Raw genomic sequence first — 19,293 nt, forward strand, 5'->3', positions numbered from 1 at the left:
ATATATATGCAGCACATCTTAAATATCACATTTTCATTGTTTCTCATTTTGGATTGGCCTTTCCTAAAGGTTTAAGACATGAAACAGACTAAATTCAACTACTCATGAATTGAAGCACAGATTGTGTGAGTTTTGAGAAACAGTTCCTTGTGTTCTCAGAGGCCAATTTCTGAGGTCAGTAATATTTCAATTCATGGATACTGTTATGGATTATTGTTTGGGTTTACCATGTGTGAAAGAGAGTAGACAGTTTTGATACAAGAATTTTTATACAACTGGCTATTTAAGAACAACTAATCTTCTTATTTTAGTCTCACATCCAACTCAGACAGAGAAAAAGCCTTCTTTAGAGATTGAATGGCTTTCCAGATTCCTCAAATGGCCAATTAGCACATATTTTTTCTATTACTGTCCTTAGAGACAGTGGCCATGATTTCAAATATTCTGCTCACAGTTAGAACTTCTACAATTGAAAATGTTGGCATGGGTGGAAAAAAATACATACTTAGCAGGATTCCACTACTATCAGCTTAGAGTGTTGAACATCTCCCACCACACCATAGTTTGCCTTTAATGACAATGTTGTTCCTGTACCTCTCAGCTGCTTCCAACTGAAATTCTGCTACCAGATGGGGAATTTGGGCTGAAAGAAAGACACAATTGATTCCAATATAGATTTGATTTTTTTTTCCGGTGTTGAAAGCAATTTTAGCAGGGCATCATCGGTCCAGGAAAATTGTAACTACAAAAAGTTGCAGCTACAAATGTAATGCAAACTAAGATATCCACAGCACTTCATGTGAAAAACTGAGAAAGATTTTATCATAGCCAATCTTGAAAAGCTCTAAGGTGGGTGCCTCCAAACTAGTTGCAAATTAATCTTTTCTAGTTAGGCAAAAATTCACTTTTGTACAATGCTCAGTCCCATTCAGTTAAGGACAGCAGAACATTAATTTAAAAAAAAAATTAAAAAAAACCTGTAAAAATACCTGAACTTAGAATAAGCTCAGTTCCTCCCTTCCATGTAGGTAACTGCTGGAGAGGCACAAGTTCTTTTAAGAACACTTTCTTCTCTGTGACAAAAACCACATTGTACTAAGACTTCTCAACTTTTGTTCATGTTACAAGATGTCATTAAAAAAAATTAAAAAATCAAAAAAACGCAAAGTCTATTGAAAGAATGCACTTTATACCTTGTCAAACTGTAAAGTACTCAAGTTGTCCAGCTGTTGAATATCTGAGACACATTAAGCCAAATGGAAGGAGTCAGAACCTATGAATTTTCTGTCAATGTCAACTTTTTTCTTTGTAATTTTCTCAGTTGGTTTTCTCCATTACCAACTGTCCAGCTGTTTGTGAAGGCCTCAAAAAGAATAGCTGCTTTCTCTGGACTATTTTTGCTGCTCATCATTGGCCTCGTGTATACCAGAATAGAGGGTTGAAGTTACTAACTTCTTTTCACAATACTTTCAAATAATAACAGAAAGCAATTTCTCTTTATTTTCTAAAGTTTATCACTTTTTTCCATGGAAAAAGACTATTTTGAGAAAAGGAAAATTGATGAAAATGCCAATATCCAAACTCTTCTTAAAACCTGGACAAGAGGGGAGGACAGAAAAGGTTGGTTCTCTATTTTGGTACTTAAAACACCAAAAAAAAAAAATCCTTTAAAAAAAATTTTCCAGATCCAAGAACTGATGCTCAACCTGGGTCTCTTAGCATTGAGATTACTCAGAGTGAAGCATTCTTATTTCCTTCATTGATGTTTCCATGCAGAGTCCTCTCATGAGCTCTCACTTACTCATACCAAATCTGTATATTTTAATGCGCCTATCACAACAGAAGCACTATTTCACAACCATCATCAGCTGCAAAACTTATATTTTCAAGTAAGCTTCTTATTAATCATAAACTATTTAAAGATAGAATGTGTCTTCAATACCAATAACAAAATCTGCTCGAGACTGAGAATCTGTTGAACTCCTTACTTATCTCATCACCATTCTCCCAGGCTCCACAATTTTCTTCAGAACCAAGACAGCTAACAGCCTAAAATCAGAACACAACCTCATATTCATGTCAGAATGTATGTGTCACTAGATTCAAAGGAGAATAGCTCTCTTCCTTAAAGCCAAAATTAGAAAAGTGGAATGTATATGTTACAGACATCCAGGGAAAATATAAGGCATGTAACCTCAAAAAGAAAATGTATAAATTCTCAACATTGTTCAAAATCTTTGGTACTGTGTATTATGAACTGAATCTGAAAGGATTTGGTCACTTAGAAATCTTTCTGCCTAAGCAAAAAGCAATATATTTATGGTCTGATTTAGGGGTGAGCATGAAAAAATGGGCAAAATAATCCTGTAGATATTCATATAATAAATTATAATACCTCTTCAACCCAGCTTACAGCACTTTGTTTGGTGGGTATTGCAATTCATCTTTCAATGCAGTGATTCCAGAATGCATTTTAGACAACTCCCTCCATGTACTATCGAACGACTCACGAAAAATTTTCTCTTTTTCAATGCTGTGGGAAAGTCAGCTTGAGCATCTTCACTAACATTTGTTTGTTAGAACACCTAGAAAGCTTCATGCAGCAGCCTCTTCAGGAATTATGGTCAGCATAAAGGTGCAGTCTCAGTCCTTAACTGGGGAAAAAGATAATTTTATTTTCCTTAGGCTTTTGTTTGAGTGACATCAGTGGGGAAAACTATATTCTAAGACAAGAAGGGAGCCCTGGGTAAAATCTGTTACTTATTAGTGTGCACATATTCTCTCCTTCCTGCAAATGGAAATCAAGGTGGAAAGATAAATAATCTAAAGTATATTTGCTAATAGCATATAAAACAGGTAGTTCTTAAAAATGTTTACTGTAATGTCAAAATATTTGCTAATGTTTTGTTTGTTTTCATGATAACAAATAATTTTTTCTAGGTATGTTTGCTATAAATCCTTACTGGTATATTTATATGCAATTTTTTTCTTGTTTTTCTTTTTGAGTTTTTCAAATGCTTTCATTATAAGCTGACTTCAAGTCCAATAGTCTTACTTTTAAAAGATTCAAAAATTACATACTAATTAATAATGCAAAATAATTAAAAAGTAATAATAATAATTTAAATTATTATCAGAAAGGTAAATTACTCCTTTTTCCATCCTATAGATATCTATTTAGTTAATTACCAGCAAACTGTAAAACGAAAGAACTTAAGAGAATCTCTTAAATGTTAAGATTCAAGCCTATGAAGCTAATGAAAAAAAGAAATGAGAAAATAATGAGCATTGCAACTAACATACCTCTCTAAAGGTTGGCTGTGGACTTTATTAAAACATAACATCCAATTCCTTTTTCTTTTTTTAACTGATTCAACAGTAATTTTCATGGTTTTAGTTGCATCTCTTTTGGGCCATCACTTATTTACTGCTTAGGTGTAACTGAGCCAGGAAACTGGCTTGGTTTTGAGAGAATTTGTTTTCTGAATTCTCAGATGTCTACATAGCGTCAAAATGGAATGATTAATGAGCAAGAAGTAGTAAAAACAAATATTGAGGATGACAGCTCTATGTTGCAGGCTTGGACTGTAGCTCACAGATCAGCACCATACTCCTTGAGGTTTTACAATGTTGAAGCCAACACGGAGTGTTGGCTGCCCCTTCCCACAAGCTGGCAATAAAACCTCACACAAGCAAGCCAAATCAGAAAATTGATCTGGCAGAAACCACACCCCAAAAAACAAAACAGGACATAGTTTTCAGTACCAAGGTACATCTGGTTTCCTGCATGGCAACACAAATGCTAGTGCTAGAACAAGAAGTACAGAAACATCTCCCTCTCAGCAGAGAGGGGAAGAGCTGCAATCAGGGAATTGCAGCGTCATAGTCTCAACAGACTTTCAGTTTTTCCACTTTTTTTTCTCTTTACACAAATATTCTTGATGATGAACAAAACTGACTCTCATCTGTTGGAGAAAAGTCCAAGTTTGGATTAAACTTCATTTCTGTTAAACTACTTTCTGGTTTGGGAATGAAGAGAAGCTTTAAGCCTTACCCTTACAAAGGCAGTTTTGAAAACATTTTAAGCCTGCAGTTATTAGATGGTAAAAGACAGAAGGAAAATATTAATTGAACACTTGAACAAAATGTTTGCACATATATAGAAATTTACCACATAAATACCAAATGGCACTTCATTTTACTAAACTGGTTCTTATATCCCAAGACTAAACAGTATAGTTAACCTGCTCTTCATTCCTTTAGCTGTTCTGATATTTGATATCAGAAGGTATTCAACAGAAAGCTGGCTATATTATTTTTTCCCCAATAGAAAATGTATTTGATATTCCAGAGAAGAGAAAATATAACATTAAACCAAATGTTGTCCAGTGATATGCATATTCCTATATGACTATGCAGCTAATATATAAAAGCTATTTTAATATGGCTTTGTTTCCCAACACGTTTTGATTCCTTAGCCACTGTCCAGTCAACGGTTGTAAGTTAAAATGAAAACCTACAGTTTTGTATTACATAATCAATGTTGTCAAATATCATCCAATTTACCTCTTATTTCACTATGGCTGTAAGATTACCTTTAGTCAATCCCTAAAGGATTAGTTGAACTGGACCTTATTGTGGGGTTCAACTGTATAAACACCCAAATAATGGATTCCACTAGTAATTTCAAACTAGATAACAGGGACATTGTTCCAGAATCCAAAAATCATGCAACAACTTTGAAATGGCCAAGACTCAAAGGCATGATTATTTCTTCTTTAAGAAAAAAAAAAAATTAGGCAGGGATGCAGATTTAGTTAATTCATGGGTCTCTGCTACCAGTTTCCTGTAGGACACCATTCCTGTAATAAGTGTTCTGAGACTGCCTTTGGAATGGATGGTGACTGCAGTGATTTCTACATAGGGCCAAAACACAATTTTTTAGACTCCTTCCTCCCTTCCTACAGAAGAAGGGTAGGGGACAGGACAAAAAGATAAGGTGAAAGAGCTGGACGCTGTCAGAGCTTAGGGAACTAGCAACTGATGAAGTATAAGTGTTTTAGAGAGAAGCAGCTACATAGCTGAATCAGCTATCCTTGCTCTTGCAGCTTACAAGGCTCTGTAGAGTGTACTTTCTTTTTCTTCAGATACGTATTCCTGGAAAGCATCACCTGGACACTGAACTGATCCTCCACAGTCCCAAGCAATTAAGACATAGTTATTAAATCCAGAAATTTCTGCCAGAATATTAACTCTGGGTCCACCTGCATTCCACACATCTACAATTCACATAAAATATTCCAGCATAATTTAAAAAATATGAAGTGCACAGAAAAAAAGTCTAATTTCACATAAATATGCTCCTGGCATAAGCATCTGAGCAGTATCAAGGATATTGCCAATGTCCTTGCTCCCTAAAGTAGTTGAGAATTTGTTAATAAAAATGTCCTGATGTGGGTAGAAATCAGCAACAGATGGGCTGACCGCTTCACCTCAAAATGCCAACTGGTTCACCTGTGAATTTTCCAATTTTCTTTAAAGATACTCTACATCACGGTGAAATTAAGACCAATTGAGGATTTAGAAATAGCATGACTACAGGGAATATGTTCTCCCTGGACGTCTAACCATTTCTGTTTTGCCAGCTCCCTGCTCTGAAATCCTTGAAGAGAAGGCTTATTTTCAGTCCTGCTAAACACTGCACTCATGGGATCTGAAGTACCTCTGTTGCACTAGAACCACCCAACACTCTCTCAAGGCAGAGCAGACAGACCCTCCCCAACCAGCAGGACTAAGCTGCAGAACAGCAGACAGCTGCTCTTGGCACCCAGCCCATCTGTGAAGCCCCCTTCCAAACTTGGATCTACCAAGGTAGCTCAACATGTCACTCTAACCTCCATTTAAATTCATGTGAGAAACTCCCAAATAAATCTGTATTTTTGACCTCCTATGCACTTGCTGGATGAAAAGCACTGTAAAAAATAATCTCACATTTACAGGCATGAGTGGAGCTCCATCATTTTCTTGTGATATAGATAAGACTTGTTACAATGGCTAAAAAGTGGGGGAAAGTGAAGGGTTAAGAGCAAATTATCACAGATGCTCAATATCAGATAGTTCCAGTTTTCAACTCATATTTTAATAATATATGGAGTAAAAATTTCAAGCATACTTCAATGAATTAGAAACCTAGCCTCCATTATAGATAAAAGCTCTTTTTAAGTATTAAGGCAAAATTCAACTGTTGAGAGAAAATAAGACAAAATACTACATTTTTTCCAACTGGACTGATAATATTTGGGCTTGTTCTAACATTAAGTAAACGTTACTTCCTCTAGTTTATTAGCTGTAGCTAAACAGTATACATTATTTTTATATGGCTTTCCTGCACAACAAAGTAAAAGAAAAAAAAAGTCACTGCCTGCCCTAAAAGGCCAAGCAGTATATATGTGATGAAATTGTAATTATTTTTCTGATTTTTTCATGAAATAGGGATTGCTAAAAGCATTCCATATACTATCATAATTACCAGTAATAACATAAGAACTAATGCATTCCTGCAATTTTCAGTCCATTACTTGTGGATTTGTCATTTGTTATTTCTATCGCACAAAAGGAAGTTGAGCATCTTTATACTTAAAGCAAGAATTCATCAACACAAACATAGCAATTACTGAATCTCCTAAAAGCCAAAGGTAAAGAATGGAATTTCTTTTAAGTAAGATTCCAGAGATATCTGGTGACCTTCACCATTCATAGTGACTCCTACACAAAACCAAAGCGGAAAGAAAAATTTCATATTCCACCGGTTATTTTAATAGTCTATAATGATCTGACTATGAAATTCCTGGATTAGCAAACAAAAACTCATAATACTTCTCAAGACACAAACAACACTTATTCCTCACTGAGCAGTCCAAAAGCCATGCAAATCGCAGCAGACCTTTTCGTACATTTTGGGGAACAATACTTGCTCTGTTCCTGTATGGTGGTGGGTAAAATCCCATGCATTCCTAACTAGATGGGTTACTCAGCTCATAAAGGGTGTGCCAGATAGCATTAGTGACACAGGGTCTTATCCCACCTCTCTGACATCCACAGAAAACTCAACGCTACTTCTATTCCAGCCAACAACAAATGAATAGGCTTAAGAGGAGGTATCAGCTTTAGAGCTGCAGAAGGACTGCCAAGTTTCCTTTGAGCAGTTAGTAATAGGACATGGGAAAGAAACAGGGTCAGACTTGATCCTTGTCTCATTTTTAAAAAATAGTAACAAAAAACCCCAAACCCACGCCACACACAGTGCAGCATTCTCAGACCGCTGTCAGCTGGCACACGGAGAAGCCTTTTAAATACATTAGAACTACCCAAACTTTTCTCCAGTATCCTCACTGACCCGTTAGTTGCTAGCTTTTAATACATAAAGCTTAAAACATTCAGAAATTAATAAATTTGCTAATATCTGATAATAATCTAGATAATGAAATAGCAGGGGAAAAAATACGAGTTGTAAAGACTAGCTCAGAAGATCTGACCTAAACAACCACACAACTCAAATTTCTGGGGTGATGAAAACAAGGAATTTACTTTTAATGCCCCAGAGCTACTTGCATATTAACAGTTCATAAGCAACAAGAGGCACAATTCCTCACTGCAAAAGCAAGCCAGCAAATAACTCTGAAAACTTAAAAGACATGTTAAAAAACCCCACAAGCCTCTTCAATGCACAGGATTCTAATCTCAAACTTCTGTAAAAGTTTTACCTTTCCTGTTTGAAAGAGAAATGCACATTGAATACTTCTGCATATACAAGGCCAAAAAAGCAGATGTAGAATTGTTTCTGCCATTAGCAATATATAATATATAATAATTCTGCTATTAGCCAGAATGCTAATAACACTTCCAGGATTCAAAGGCTCTTCCAGGTATAAAAATTCCTACCCTGCAAGTACTTCAGTTTCACAGATAAAAGGTACTTAAAACTGCATAACTTCCTAAAAATAGATATGAAATAGTTTTTTTCATTTGGAACATTGTGTTACAATGAATGGGTCAGTCATATCAATATATGAACAACGGAAAATTATAGGACAAATTGGTCATGTCTTCATACAGGAAAGCAACGTAGTGCAAAAACTAAGATAATCCAGGTGATCGATCATGCAAGCAAGCAAGCCCAGAAACAAACAAATAGAAGTCTACCTGTTGGAGGTCCAATGTAATGGTCACATAATGATACTCAATTCCATTCTGGATACTAGGGCTTTGCCACCAAGTGTTCTTGCCATCAATTGCATTTGCTATCGGGTGTCTTTCTGTTGGAACAGCAGAAACACATAAATAAATCTCAAAACTATTAGAAGATTTATTTTTTTTTTAGATCTGAAATTTAGATTTTAAGGCAATTACAGAATTAATAAAGCAGGACTTGAAAAAGAAAAAAAGAATAAATTAATTTTTCTTATAGTCTTGGGTCACCAGTCATACTTATTATTACCGGAATACTGATCTAATATTAGTTGTTTAATTTTGGTTATGATCACAAGGTCATTCAGAACATCTAATTGCAGAAGGCTCTCCTGATGCTACAGAAAATGCAGGCATTTAAAGCAAATAAACACTTCCTGCACTCTTCCAAAGTTTCAAGTTCTGCAAAAGTCATCGGATGTTGCAACAGAAACAACAAATCAGAAACCTGAGATATGGTGTGCAAGAAATGCAGAGATTAAAGTAATACTGGTACTGGCATTTCCAAGATATTTCTAAGCACACCTGGAAATAATTAAAGAAATAATTCACAAATCATTACAGAGGAAATGATTCAGAAATCATCACAGAATATATTCCTCAACTGGAAAATTTTCTGACTCACATACATGCATATAAAGGTTTGTTTGGTTATAATCCATAACAAAGTCCAAGATGCATTATTTTTCATGTCTATATTTACTTGGCTGCAGTGTCCCACATGAATCCTAAATAAGAGGGATACAAATTTATTTACTGAATTGAATTTTTCCTGAATTTCAAGATCTCCTACATTATCCAAGTTTGCTTACTTAGTACTTTAATATTATTAAACTGAGAAAAATCACACTCAATGTCCCCAGGTTTTTTTTTGTTTCTTTCCTTTACAAACTGTAGAATAACAAAGTCAAAATTTTAAAAGGTACAAGGATCTATATTTTGAAGTCTCTAATTTTCCAGAGCAAGTCTGGACATTATGAGGAAAATAAACCAAAGGAAATTCATATACAGTAAGTTTCTTCTATGCAAGTTCTGCTTGCTAGAACGTGAATTAGGAGAAAACTCTACCCCCTTATTAAGGATGACTTTCTAAACTTACAGGTTTCCTTGGTATAAAACTGGAATATGATTCATTACCAGCTGGGTCTAGAATTGGAAATAATTACTTTATTAACAAATTAATTTACTTATTATTTTAATTATTGCTTAAATCAACCAGCCAGATTGATAGTCTTTGAATCTCTGGGGTTTTTTTGCTGTATCAACTACCTGTGGGGGACAGGAGTCCTAGCTCATTAAGAGATGCCAGAATGCTGAACATATTTAAAGATAAAATTAAAGGGCTTGGTGGGAGTGAGTGAAGGCATAAACGCCCAATATTGAAAATGCCAAAAATTTCACTTAACTATTATTCAATGGTATTAGTGGGCAGCAACATTCGCAAGTTAGAATTCTGGTACTACAACTGATAAAGCTATAGGTAGCTTTATCTTTTAATTGAAAAGAAAAGCAAAGCAGACCCTATGCTTTACATGCTGTTAGCTCCCACAGCTCTGATCATTTTCTCAAATTTTCAAGGACCAATCTCCCAGATGGATGGCAAGAGGGAGAACCTAGAGAGTGAGCCCATCAAACTGTGCACTTTAATTTGGACTCACATGTGATTAACCAGGGAATTTGTGTTCATTTCCTACTATTGTAATTAAGGGGAGGCACTCCAGACTCACACATTCCAGGGGGATAATTTAAAGTCTGGTTATATTACATGGTTCTCCTATTAACAAGCCATCTCTGTTTAAACAAGGCACTTCCCTTTGCCAAATGAACATTTGAAGACCTTAAAATGAGATATGATTGTAACAAAAGACCAGATATGATGAAGCTGGACTGACTCAAGTTTAGAAGAGAGTAGGAACAAGGGGAAACATAGATATAAATCATTCAGATGGGGTTTTTTTATATACACATATATATGTCTGTGTGTATACACATATTTTAGTGTACACTGTCTGACATCATAGACAAGACATAGCAATATCTCTGGTTTAGGTTTGGTTTTTGAAATAAGCACGCTTCACACAAGAAAAAAACTTGGGTAATGTGCATATGTCTCTAAATTCCCATCTGTAAAATAGGAAAGTCTTTAGCACAGCGTCTCTGCCAGCCAGAATGCTTCCAAAACCAAAATTCTGCTCTGAGTGAAACACACTGCTATAATGTAATTGGATGTGTCTACTGCTAAAAGAATCATACGACCTTCCTCAGGAGGTGGCATTTTCTGTAGTTAAAGAAGACATTGAAACTTGGAAAACAATCTGGAAAAAAATAGGTTGTAACTGTCTTCTGATAAATTAAGTAATCTACTCTCTGACAATTACAAATAGCTTTGCAAATATAAAATGAGGAGTAATGGAGCAGGAAAAGAAATCATTTGAAGTTTGTAATGGACAACTAACTGTCCTCTCAGTGGTGTTTCACCAATAGCAATGGAAAATACCACAATAAAACATGTGAACAGGAGTCTATGATTATTCTGAAGCAAACCTGGATCTCTGTGTAGCACTAGTAAGAGCTCAGGTGAACTTTAACAGATATTCAAGCCTCTAAAGAGAATTCACAGAATTACAATTCATGCAGTTATAGTTCTAGAAGACAAAACCTATGACGAGAATGAAAGACAGCTTAGTGTCGAAACTAGACAGAGCAATACCATCACACCTCAATTAATCAAAATACTTTAAGAAAAAGGGAATAATAATCCATTCCTAGTATTGACTGAACTTAGGAAATAGGTAACATGAATTTCTGCAAGGAGATGCAGATTAGCTGCTAGAAAAACACTTTGTTTTGAGCAATGTAATGAGTGAGCCACACTCAAGTGTGGCCATTGGAGGAAGTTTTTAAGGAGAATCCAAACAAGCTTCTGTCTGGAAAGCTACAGCCACAGATAGCTCATCCCGTCTAGAACTAGCAGACAGATTAAATGTCATCTTTTTTTTTTTTTATCCTGTGGTTTTAAGCACATGCTTAAATGTCATGAGGTATAAATGTATCTGAGCTAAGTCTTATTGAAACACAATTGGAAAAAATAATTGTCTTAATGCTTCTGTGTCTGTGTTTCTTCCAGTATTTTATCTATTCCATCAAAAGCTGCCTTAAGTATCCCTACATCCTCTACCATCTACAGTGCCAATATACTCATGAAAATCTAATAATGCTAAAGTTGGTCATGTCTTTCACTGCAAGGTTACATGAAATTAAACTTCTATGACTTGACTAGGAAATTTTCTTAGTTCTAATGTTCCCTACTACCAGAAATAGGCATATCTGAAGTAGATGATGATAAATTCCTACTTGAAAACTGATTTTGACTCCAGGTAATCTTTAAGAAAATAGTGTTAGCAAAAATCAATTTTAATATTAAAAACTAAGCATTAAACCAAGCAGTGCTCCATTACTTTATCTTATTTTTTCTGGCTCAGTGAAACTGAATTTACTGGAATTTCACATATTGCTTAGATTGGCAAAAAGGTTCAAGTTCCACAAGTAGGTATGCAGGTAAAAGTTACCTGTTTTTTATTAATGGTTAGTGTCTATCAAAAGAAACAGCAACAGCTGTAGATGCTTCGTTTTTTTAAATCTGAATTTAGGTGCTCTGCTTTTCAGTACCTGAATCAGAAAGTTCCGTGGGAGGAGTACCCATTTCAGGTACAGATTTTTAAATACCTTTGGAAAAGATGGTTAACCTGACTTAAAAAGACATACACATTTCACCGTAATCAGGCTGATGAACTACTGTTTTGTTTCCTGGGTATTTACACCCTTTGGACAAAAAGTCATTTTTAAAGGAACAAAATGAAAATGGCACACGTACGATGTGGCACTCGGCTCCTTTGATCACAAATGCGGCACTGAGGGTTCCTTGCAGGCTGTCCAGGGACGTGTTCAACAAGCTTGCAGTACATTTCCCGCCCCTTTTCCCCACAGGTAGCATTGGTTGTGATGAGAGCATTACTAGCCAGGTTCAGCACTGCAGGAAACAGTCCTGAAAAGAAAAGAAAATAAAATCGTTAACAAAAGCAACAGAGGCAAAACCAAGGTGAATTTAGCAGAATAATCACAAATGAATGTAACACCTGTTACAACATTAAAGCAAATCCTTCATTTTCAACAGCTATGGAAGTAAAAAAAACCCAACTTTGATGTGTATCCAGAATTTAAACATCAGAACAAAGCCATTATATTGATGGGTTTCTCCCCATTCTTCTAAAATTCAAATTGCTACCTTCTGGTTATATCATGAAAAACAGCAGGATGCCAAAGGAGAAAATACAGAAACATACAAAGCATCATAAAATTTTATGTTCCACAATCAAACCTTGTGTTCCTACACAATTGGCCACTGCAACATTGTACACAATGTACCTATGAAAACTCTTTATCATTCTTCTTTTCTGCTGATATCTCCATAGAAAAGCTTTTTCACCACAGACTGCAGCACTTGCATTACACTGTATTACTGTTCTGCTTAGGACTTCATAGACACCTTTGTCATCAGTGCAGCTGGGTAATTCATACAGCAACATGAATAGCATGTGTCATGCTTCCCTTTCCTCAAGAAGAAAATACGACATCATATCTTTTATGGTAGTGCTGTTGTTATTTTTCCAGGTGCACATGCTGAGTGATGTATTGTAATTCTCATTGAGCGCAGCATTTAGGCACGTCTGAGTGCTCTGCTGAGCAAAGTTATATGTAGCAGTAAGCTATAAAGATTATAAACCATATGAAGAACATTCATTAATGTGGGTTACTCTCCTTCCCACTGAGTACTGATGGAAAACTTTAAGCCGTAATAAAATTGATCCACAGAGACAAACTGATACTATGTGTTAAACATATATATTAGTACCCCTCTCATGAAATCAACCAGTTCTGTATCTTCAAAAGCAAATTTGCCATGGCTACAGGTTAAATCAAAAAACCCAACTCAAACCAACGAAGCAACCAACCAACCAAAAAAAATAGGCTGATGTACGGACTCTTGGGATCATTTTTAGATTCATTTTACAACAATTTTAAGTGGCCCAAAAGTCATTCTTTTGCAATTCATCCAGCTTTCAACCCTATTACGCTATTATAACCTTAAAATAAGGTTTTAATAAAAACTGAATTGGTCATTATTGAACTCTGATAAAACTCCCTTTATAATGGCATTTCTTTTTGACCTCCTCAAATGGACAACACTCTTCAACTGACTCCTTTCAGTACTCCTTTAACACCAGTCTCCTGCTTGTCTCCGCAATTAACCTGTGTGCCATTTAATTATCAAGCTTGGCTGGACATGGTACAGCTGTCCTTTGACATTGTCAGTCAGGGACTCTCATGGTCACTTTAAAACCATGTGTAAATATACTGCTTGAGCAAGAGAGCCAATTAGTTACTAGACCGTCCAATTTGTGCGGTCAATCAATACTTGAGATTTTATTGATCATATAGCTTGCTCCTTCTATATAGATTAAAGCTTATTTTCATCACATTTTAAAATCTATACAGTTGTTCTTGTATTTTTATTCACTGCATTCAAAGGTGTTTTCTGCCTTCTGTGATGGGGCCACATGGTAAAAATCTGTATAAGCATTAACACAGCAGATGAATTAATAGCTGTGGAACTTCCTGTGTTGACTGACAGCCTCATTATTCTCTTTTTAGGCTGTACAAAGTTAATAGTCCAGAAGCCAGTAATCATTTAGTGTTAACAAAGAGTCTGGCATTTGGTTCAGAGTTAAGTATTTTAAGCCCTCAAAAGTGAACCTCGTACAAAGGACAGATTGATCCTACATGCAAAGAATTTCAGTACATGGCATCAGGAGAATAAATCCTTCAAGAAAGAGCTGAAAGAGAGCAACCAAAAAGCCTCCAGATTCACACAGCTATAAAAATATTACCTGTTCTATGTCTATTACAAATCATACCATTAATCTAAGTTTTAACAAAAACTTTAAATGTAAGATACATAAATAAATGAAGAGTACTTAAGAAACCTGTTAATTCAAACATAACTTCACCCTTAGGTCACCTCTTTAACGTGCAGAGCACCTCACAGTAAAGCCACCAAAACAGCCTTATCCATAATCAGTACAAACACAGGCAACAAAACAAGTATTGGGTGTTCCACTGAAGAGCCCACATGAGGATGCCAGCACCTCACAGTGCTCCACACTGAACTCCCCACAGGCTCAGAGTGACAGGCAGAGAGAAAGAGATGCACATTACAGACAGCACTTCACCTTTTGCCATTGATTAATTCGTCAGCCCTGGGGTTTTGACAAGTAGTAATTAACAACTACATATTTGAACTTTTTTGGAAAATCTTTATTTCCAAGGACCATGGAGCTGGGCTCAATAGGCCTTATGAGTCTCTTCCAACTCAAGATATTCTACGATTCTACAATATCTCTTTGTACAGCCCAAAAGAAGGCTTTGCTTTAAAAGAACATCTGATGTGCAAGCCTGATAGTATGGAAGTAGCAATATTATTCATATTGATTTCTAGCAGTTACACATAGATATATATATTTTCACAACAGAGGCATGACATTCTAGCAATACAGAATATGAAACCATTTTCTTGAAAATTTTAGCTAGGTCTTTTGAATATGAAATAAAAATGTGTATGTTTATGATGCTAATATATCTGGTCAAATTTTCTGAGCTTCACATGTTAAAAATTCATCTTCCAATCATAAATTCACCAGAAAAAAATGTCAAGAGAGCTCTAGATAGCACAGTTAATTTCTTTTTGCCTTGTTTTTCATTACAATAATCATACACAAAAAATATTTTAAAATTGGTGCACTAGTTTAGCACATCTTCAGTTCCAATTTCCCAAAAAATTTTACAGTCATTTGTCATCAATCCCACCTTGAATTCTATGGGCATCCTCCCATCAAACACTTCCAAAAATATGATCTGCTGAAATTATTACAAAGACTTTTTCTTTCTTCATTGTCAAATGACTTTTGTAAGCCTTTGCTCCAGTGAAAAGATTGGCTAAAATGCCTCTGAGTCACAAACACATCATCTCTATTTTGTGTAGCTCAAGTGCAAGCAGAAAAAATTCTCAATTCAACTGCCAGCTATATCAGTCTTTTCTATCCTTTTTGTCACTGGCATAAATCATATTAGCAATAATTTCTACCTGTTAAAAAATAAGAAATTTTTTTTGCCATTGCATGAAGGAGACAGGGAGAAAAGATTGGCTTTCAATTAGGTAGTGGATTTAGCAAATTGGGTTCAATTTCTGCTTTTCAAAGGACTGCTCCTGTGTTCTCCCCTGTGAAACGGGCAGTCATCTTTCTGCTCAACACTTTGTTTTTTAAGCATAGAACATATTCCATTAAGATTTTAGTGCAGAGAAGCCCAATAGAAAGTTTGTTTAGTGTTGGCAGGTGATTAAACTATGAAAGGCAAATAACACAGAAATTCATCAAATTATTTAAAGTGATGTACAATACACAAGTAACCAAGCATGCTGCTCAAGTCACTAGAGAATAAATGATAATGAGTTTAGCATACATTTTCAACAGAAACAGTTCTAGAAAAAAAAACTGTAAAAAGGAAAAGCAGCAAATCAGCGGGATTTTCTTGCCTGCAAACCCCTATGTACTCAAGTTTTACACTGCCACTGTTCTAGTTAAGTAAGTGTGGTACTAACTACATTATCTTTTTTTATAATGGCCCCTGGATCAAAGCACATCTAGATACCTATCCTAAAGATAAAAATAAGGACTGCTTGGAATCTGTGTTTTTTTACAGATGCCTCAAAAGCCAACCTTTATTAATACTAACATTTTCTGGAGACACTGGCAAGCATGTCAGTGATTTAGTGAGTTCAACACATTTAGACTAGTAGACAGACTTTCACAAGATTCCACAAAGGCCATTAAAGGAAGTAAGCCATCATAACACAAGAAGGAATGACCTCTCTTGAGGTCAGAATTGAAAAATGGAGAACAGCAGTGGAAAACCATAGCAATCTTTGCTGAATCCTATTCTATTCCAACAGCAACATAAGAAACTTACAAAAGAGGATAAAAATTAAGATGGCTGCTTGTTGATTATAAAAATTATTCATGAAAATTAAAATAAGCATAGACCATAGAATGGTAGAAAGATTCCACAGAATGGTTTGTCTAGGCAATAAAATGGCATATGAAATCAAGGAATGGAAATTGATACACAGGGGGAAAATATGATTGCTTCTCACTAGCAATTATCAGGCCTGAAAGACTTATTATTGATACTTCAGTGAAAACACTAGCTTGAGGAATAGAAACAAAATGTCACTACATTATTGCATAAATCCATCTGTACTGAGAACTCAAACACTGCATGGTATCCCTTACCTCTCATCTCCAAAAGGATATGGTAGAGCTAAAACAATGAAGAAAAGTGTGACAAGCTGTGTCACAGCTGTGGAACAACTTCTGAATCTGGATATGAATAGGCTATGAGTTTTCTACTGGAAAACAAACAGATTGGGAGATGTATAAAATGATGTAACTGCATACAAAATCATAAATGGCTTTAGTAAGTAAATCTTTGCAGTGAATGTGGAAAGTTTAGTTATCCTACCACAAACTGAAGGTGCTGAGTCAAATTATCAGACAGGAGTTTTCTTCACTGATTGGGACATTTTTCCTGTTTATAAATGAAACTGCTTTTCAGCATGATAGCAATTACATTCTAGAACAGATAAATAAGTTTTATAATAAAATATTTTTATTAAAAGGCAAGAATGGATAAAAACCTAATTAGATTAACACACAGAATAAGGGTTCATCCAGAGTTGTTAAACATAAATGGCTTGTGTCCAGTTGCCAGTTCAGAACATCCCTAAATCACTAGCTGATGCAGGGTTTTACCCAGGGAGACATCCCTGTACTCCTTCACATTTTTCCTCAATATTGCTGCTGATAGGTATCTATAGTTTTTTATTTACTAAGGCTGGTAGCATATACATCCCAACATCAAGATTCATCCAAAATGAAAGAGAAATTATAATCTTAATTTTGTGTGGCATTGTTAATGAAAATGTAATATTTTTGCCAATACTCAATTCTTTCAACAGCCATGGTTCCCTATATGACTTCCCATTATTACCTTGCAAAACCATGGAGAGGTTTTCTCAATGGCTACTTATTCTATGGAATAGATCTTGTTCTGTAGATCCTCCATAGAACATTCTTTTGAGCCTGGCAATTTCCTTGCAGTTTTCCGCAAAGCAATATTATCTAATTAATTTTCTTATGCTTTCCTTATTTTCACTGCATACAGGGAAATAACAGCCCAGCTTCATGTGCTTTCTTTTATCTACTTTTCATGAGTGCCCATCAACTTTCAACTCCTATAAGCTCCATGAGTATCTGTGGAATAAAACCTACCAATCTGATGCCTGGCACCCTGCCTGTTTTGTCATGCCCTATTACCTACTCCCCTGCCAAACTAACAGATTTTCCACATGCTTTATTGCAATAGTGGAAAAAAGAAGCAGATGAGCTACACAAGTAGCAGGTACAAGACATTTTCATAAAGCCTGTCAGCTGCTGAATTCAGTCATGTTCCCTTCTGGAACAGCACGGTTTGATTGACCTTCAGAGCCCACTGAGTTGATTTCCCTAGCTGAGAGAGGATGGAGGGATTCTAGAGGGAAATCAAAGATATTAACTGCATCTACAGCTGCTGAATGGTGATTACAGGTTCATTATGAAGTGGGGATAGTCACTAGGGTAACCTACTTTTAAAATGTGTCAAGAAGCAGCTACAGCAAAGGAGGGGTACAGGAAACAGGTATAATTGTAAACAAAATAATTACCTTGCATATTAGTGTCGTACTGCTCACCAGTTCTGACACATTTTTCTTTCCTTCCCTTCATATAACTCACGGGAAATTGTAAATCCTGTTTCAATCATATCACCATCCCACATCTACAGAGCAACTGGTGGGGTTAAGTCTCACTAGAATTATACTCCAGAGCTCTAATGGAAGCACAAGCAAGGAACAAGACCAAGATTATCATCTCTGTTACACTTCTGCTACTGCACAGAGGAAAGAGCAGACATCTCAAATGAGAAAGAAGGAATCACCATAGGTGGTTGATAGGAGATGGAAGACAGCAGCAGAGATGAAGGAAGGAACTCTCTGAGTGGGGGAGACTGGAAGAGAGAAGAAAATTGAAAGAAAGACCACTGCAAAGATACTCATTGAGCCTGTAATCATTCTTTTTTACAGAAGATTATTGGCACACTGAAATTTGCATTCACTATTATTTAATGTCTACATTGTGGTTGATTACACAGCAATAAGAATTTAATTTTACTGAGGGTAAAATTAATATAAATAACTGCCGTGCCTGCACATACAAGTAAATTCAGTATTGATTTTTAATAGCTTTTTTACGTACTTCCAAGATAAAAGACAAACTTTGGTTTATCAGCTCTGGGATTTCTTTGTGTCTTATTAAAGCATTAGAACAGAGAAAAGTTGCTTTTTTTTTTTCTTCAAAGAAAGCTCTGTTCAGACCTGCATATTCCTCTTCTCTCTTCTAAACAGACCAGTATTTGGCACTGCATACTTCCTTCAATCTTCTCAAAATATCTAGTCTCTTCAAAGAAGCAAATAAAACAGCCTGCCTAAATATGTCTAACTTTTCAAGCCAATCTTCCTAGTCTATAGAGCACTTTGAAATGTTCATGGAGTCAAGCAGAGCTGTTTGCCACTGAATTTGTACTAAAAAGACAAAAGAGAATATGTCAATTTCCGATGTTCTAAGAAGTGTCACTGGAAAAAGAGAGAGTTGTCTGCTGCAGCGCAGAGCTATGCTAGGCTGTGGGAACACAGTGGGGAGAAAAAACTGGGACAAAACAAAACAAAATGTTGCAGCACTGAATTGCTTCCAGCTGTGCACGACAGGGAGTAACTTAATGCACTCCATCCACAATGTAGATGAATACTTTTATACAACTGGAAAATAAACCCAATTT

General features: G+C 35.7%; 1 protein-coding gene across 1 annotated transcript in view; it reads right to left on the minus strand.

The window, feature by feature from the left end:
• The window catches only part of LAMA2 (laminin subunit alpha 2), a 252,727-nt gene extending 240,035 nt beyond the window's left edge, over positions 1 to 12,692 (minus strand). The window contains exons 1-3 of the mRNA XM_054279037.1: positions 12,626 to 12,692; positions 12,122 to 12,292; positions 8,203 to 8,315 (exon numbers count right to left, since the gene is read on the minus strand). Of these exons, the coding sequence (XP_054135012.1) occupies positions 8,203 to 8,315; positions 12,122 to 12,292; positions 12,626 to 12,692 (351 nt within the window). The remainder of the gene's footprint in view (positions 1 to 8,202; positions 8,316 to 12,121; positions 12,293 to 12,625) is intronic.
• Positions 12,693 to 19,293: the final 6,601 nt, after the last annotated feature.

The sequence above is a fragment of the Melozone crissalis genome, unplaced genomic scaffold (genome assembly GCF_028551555.1).
Source record: "Melozone crissalis strain CALT ecotype California unplaced genomic scaffold, PUWL_Pcris_2 ptg000027l_1, whole genome shotgun sequence".
NCBI lineage: Eukaryota > Metazoa > Chordata > Aves > Passeriformes > Passerellidae > Melozone > Melozone crissalis.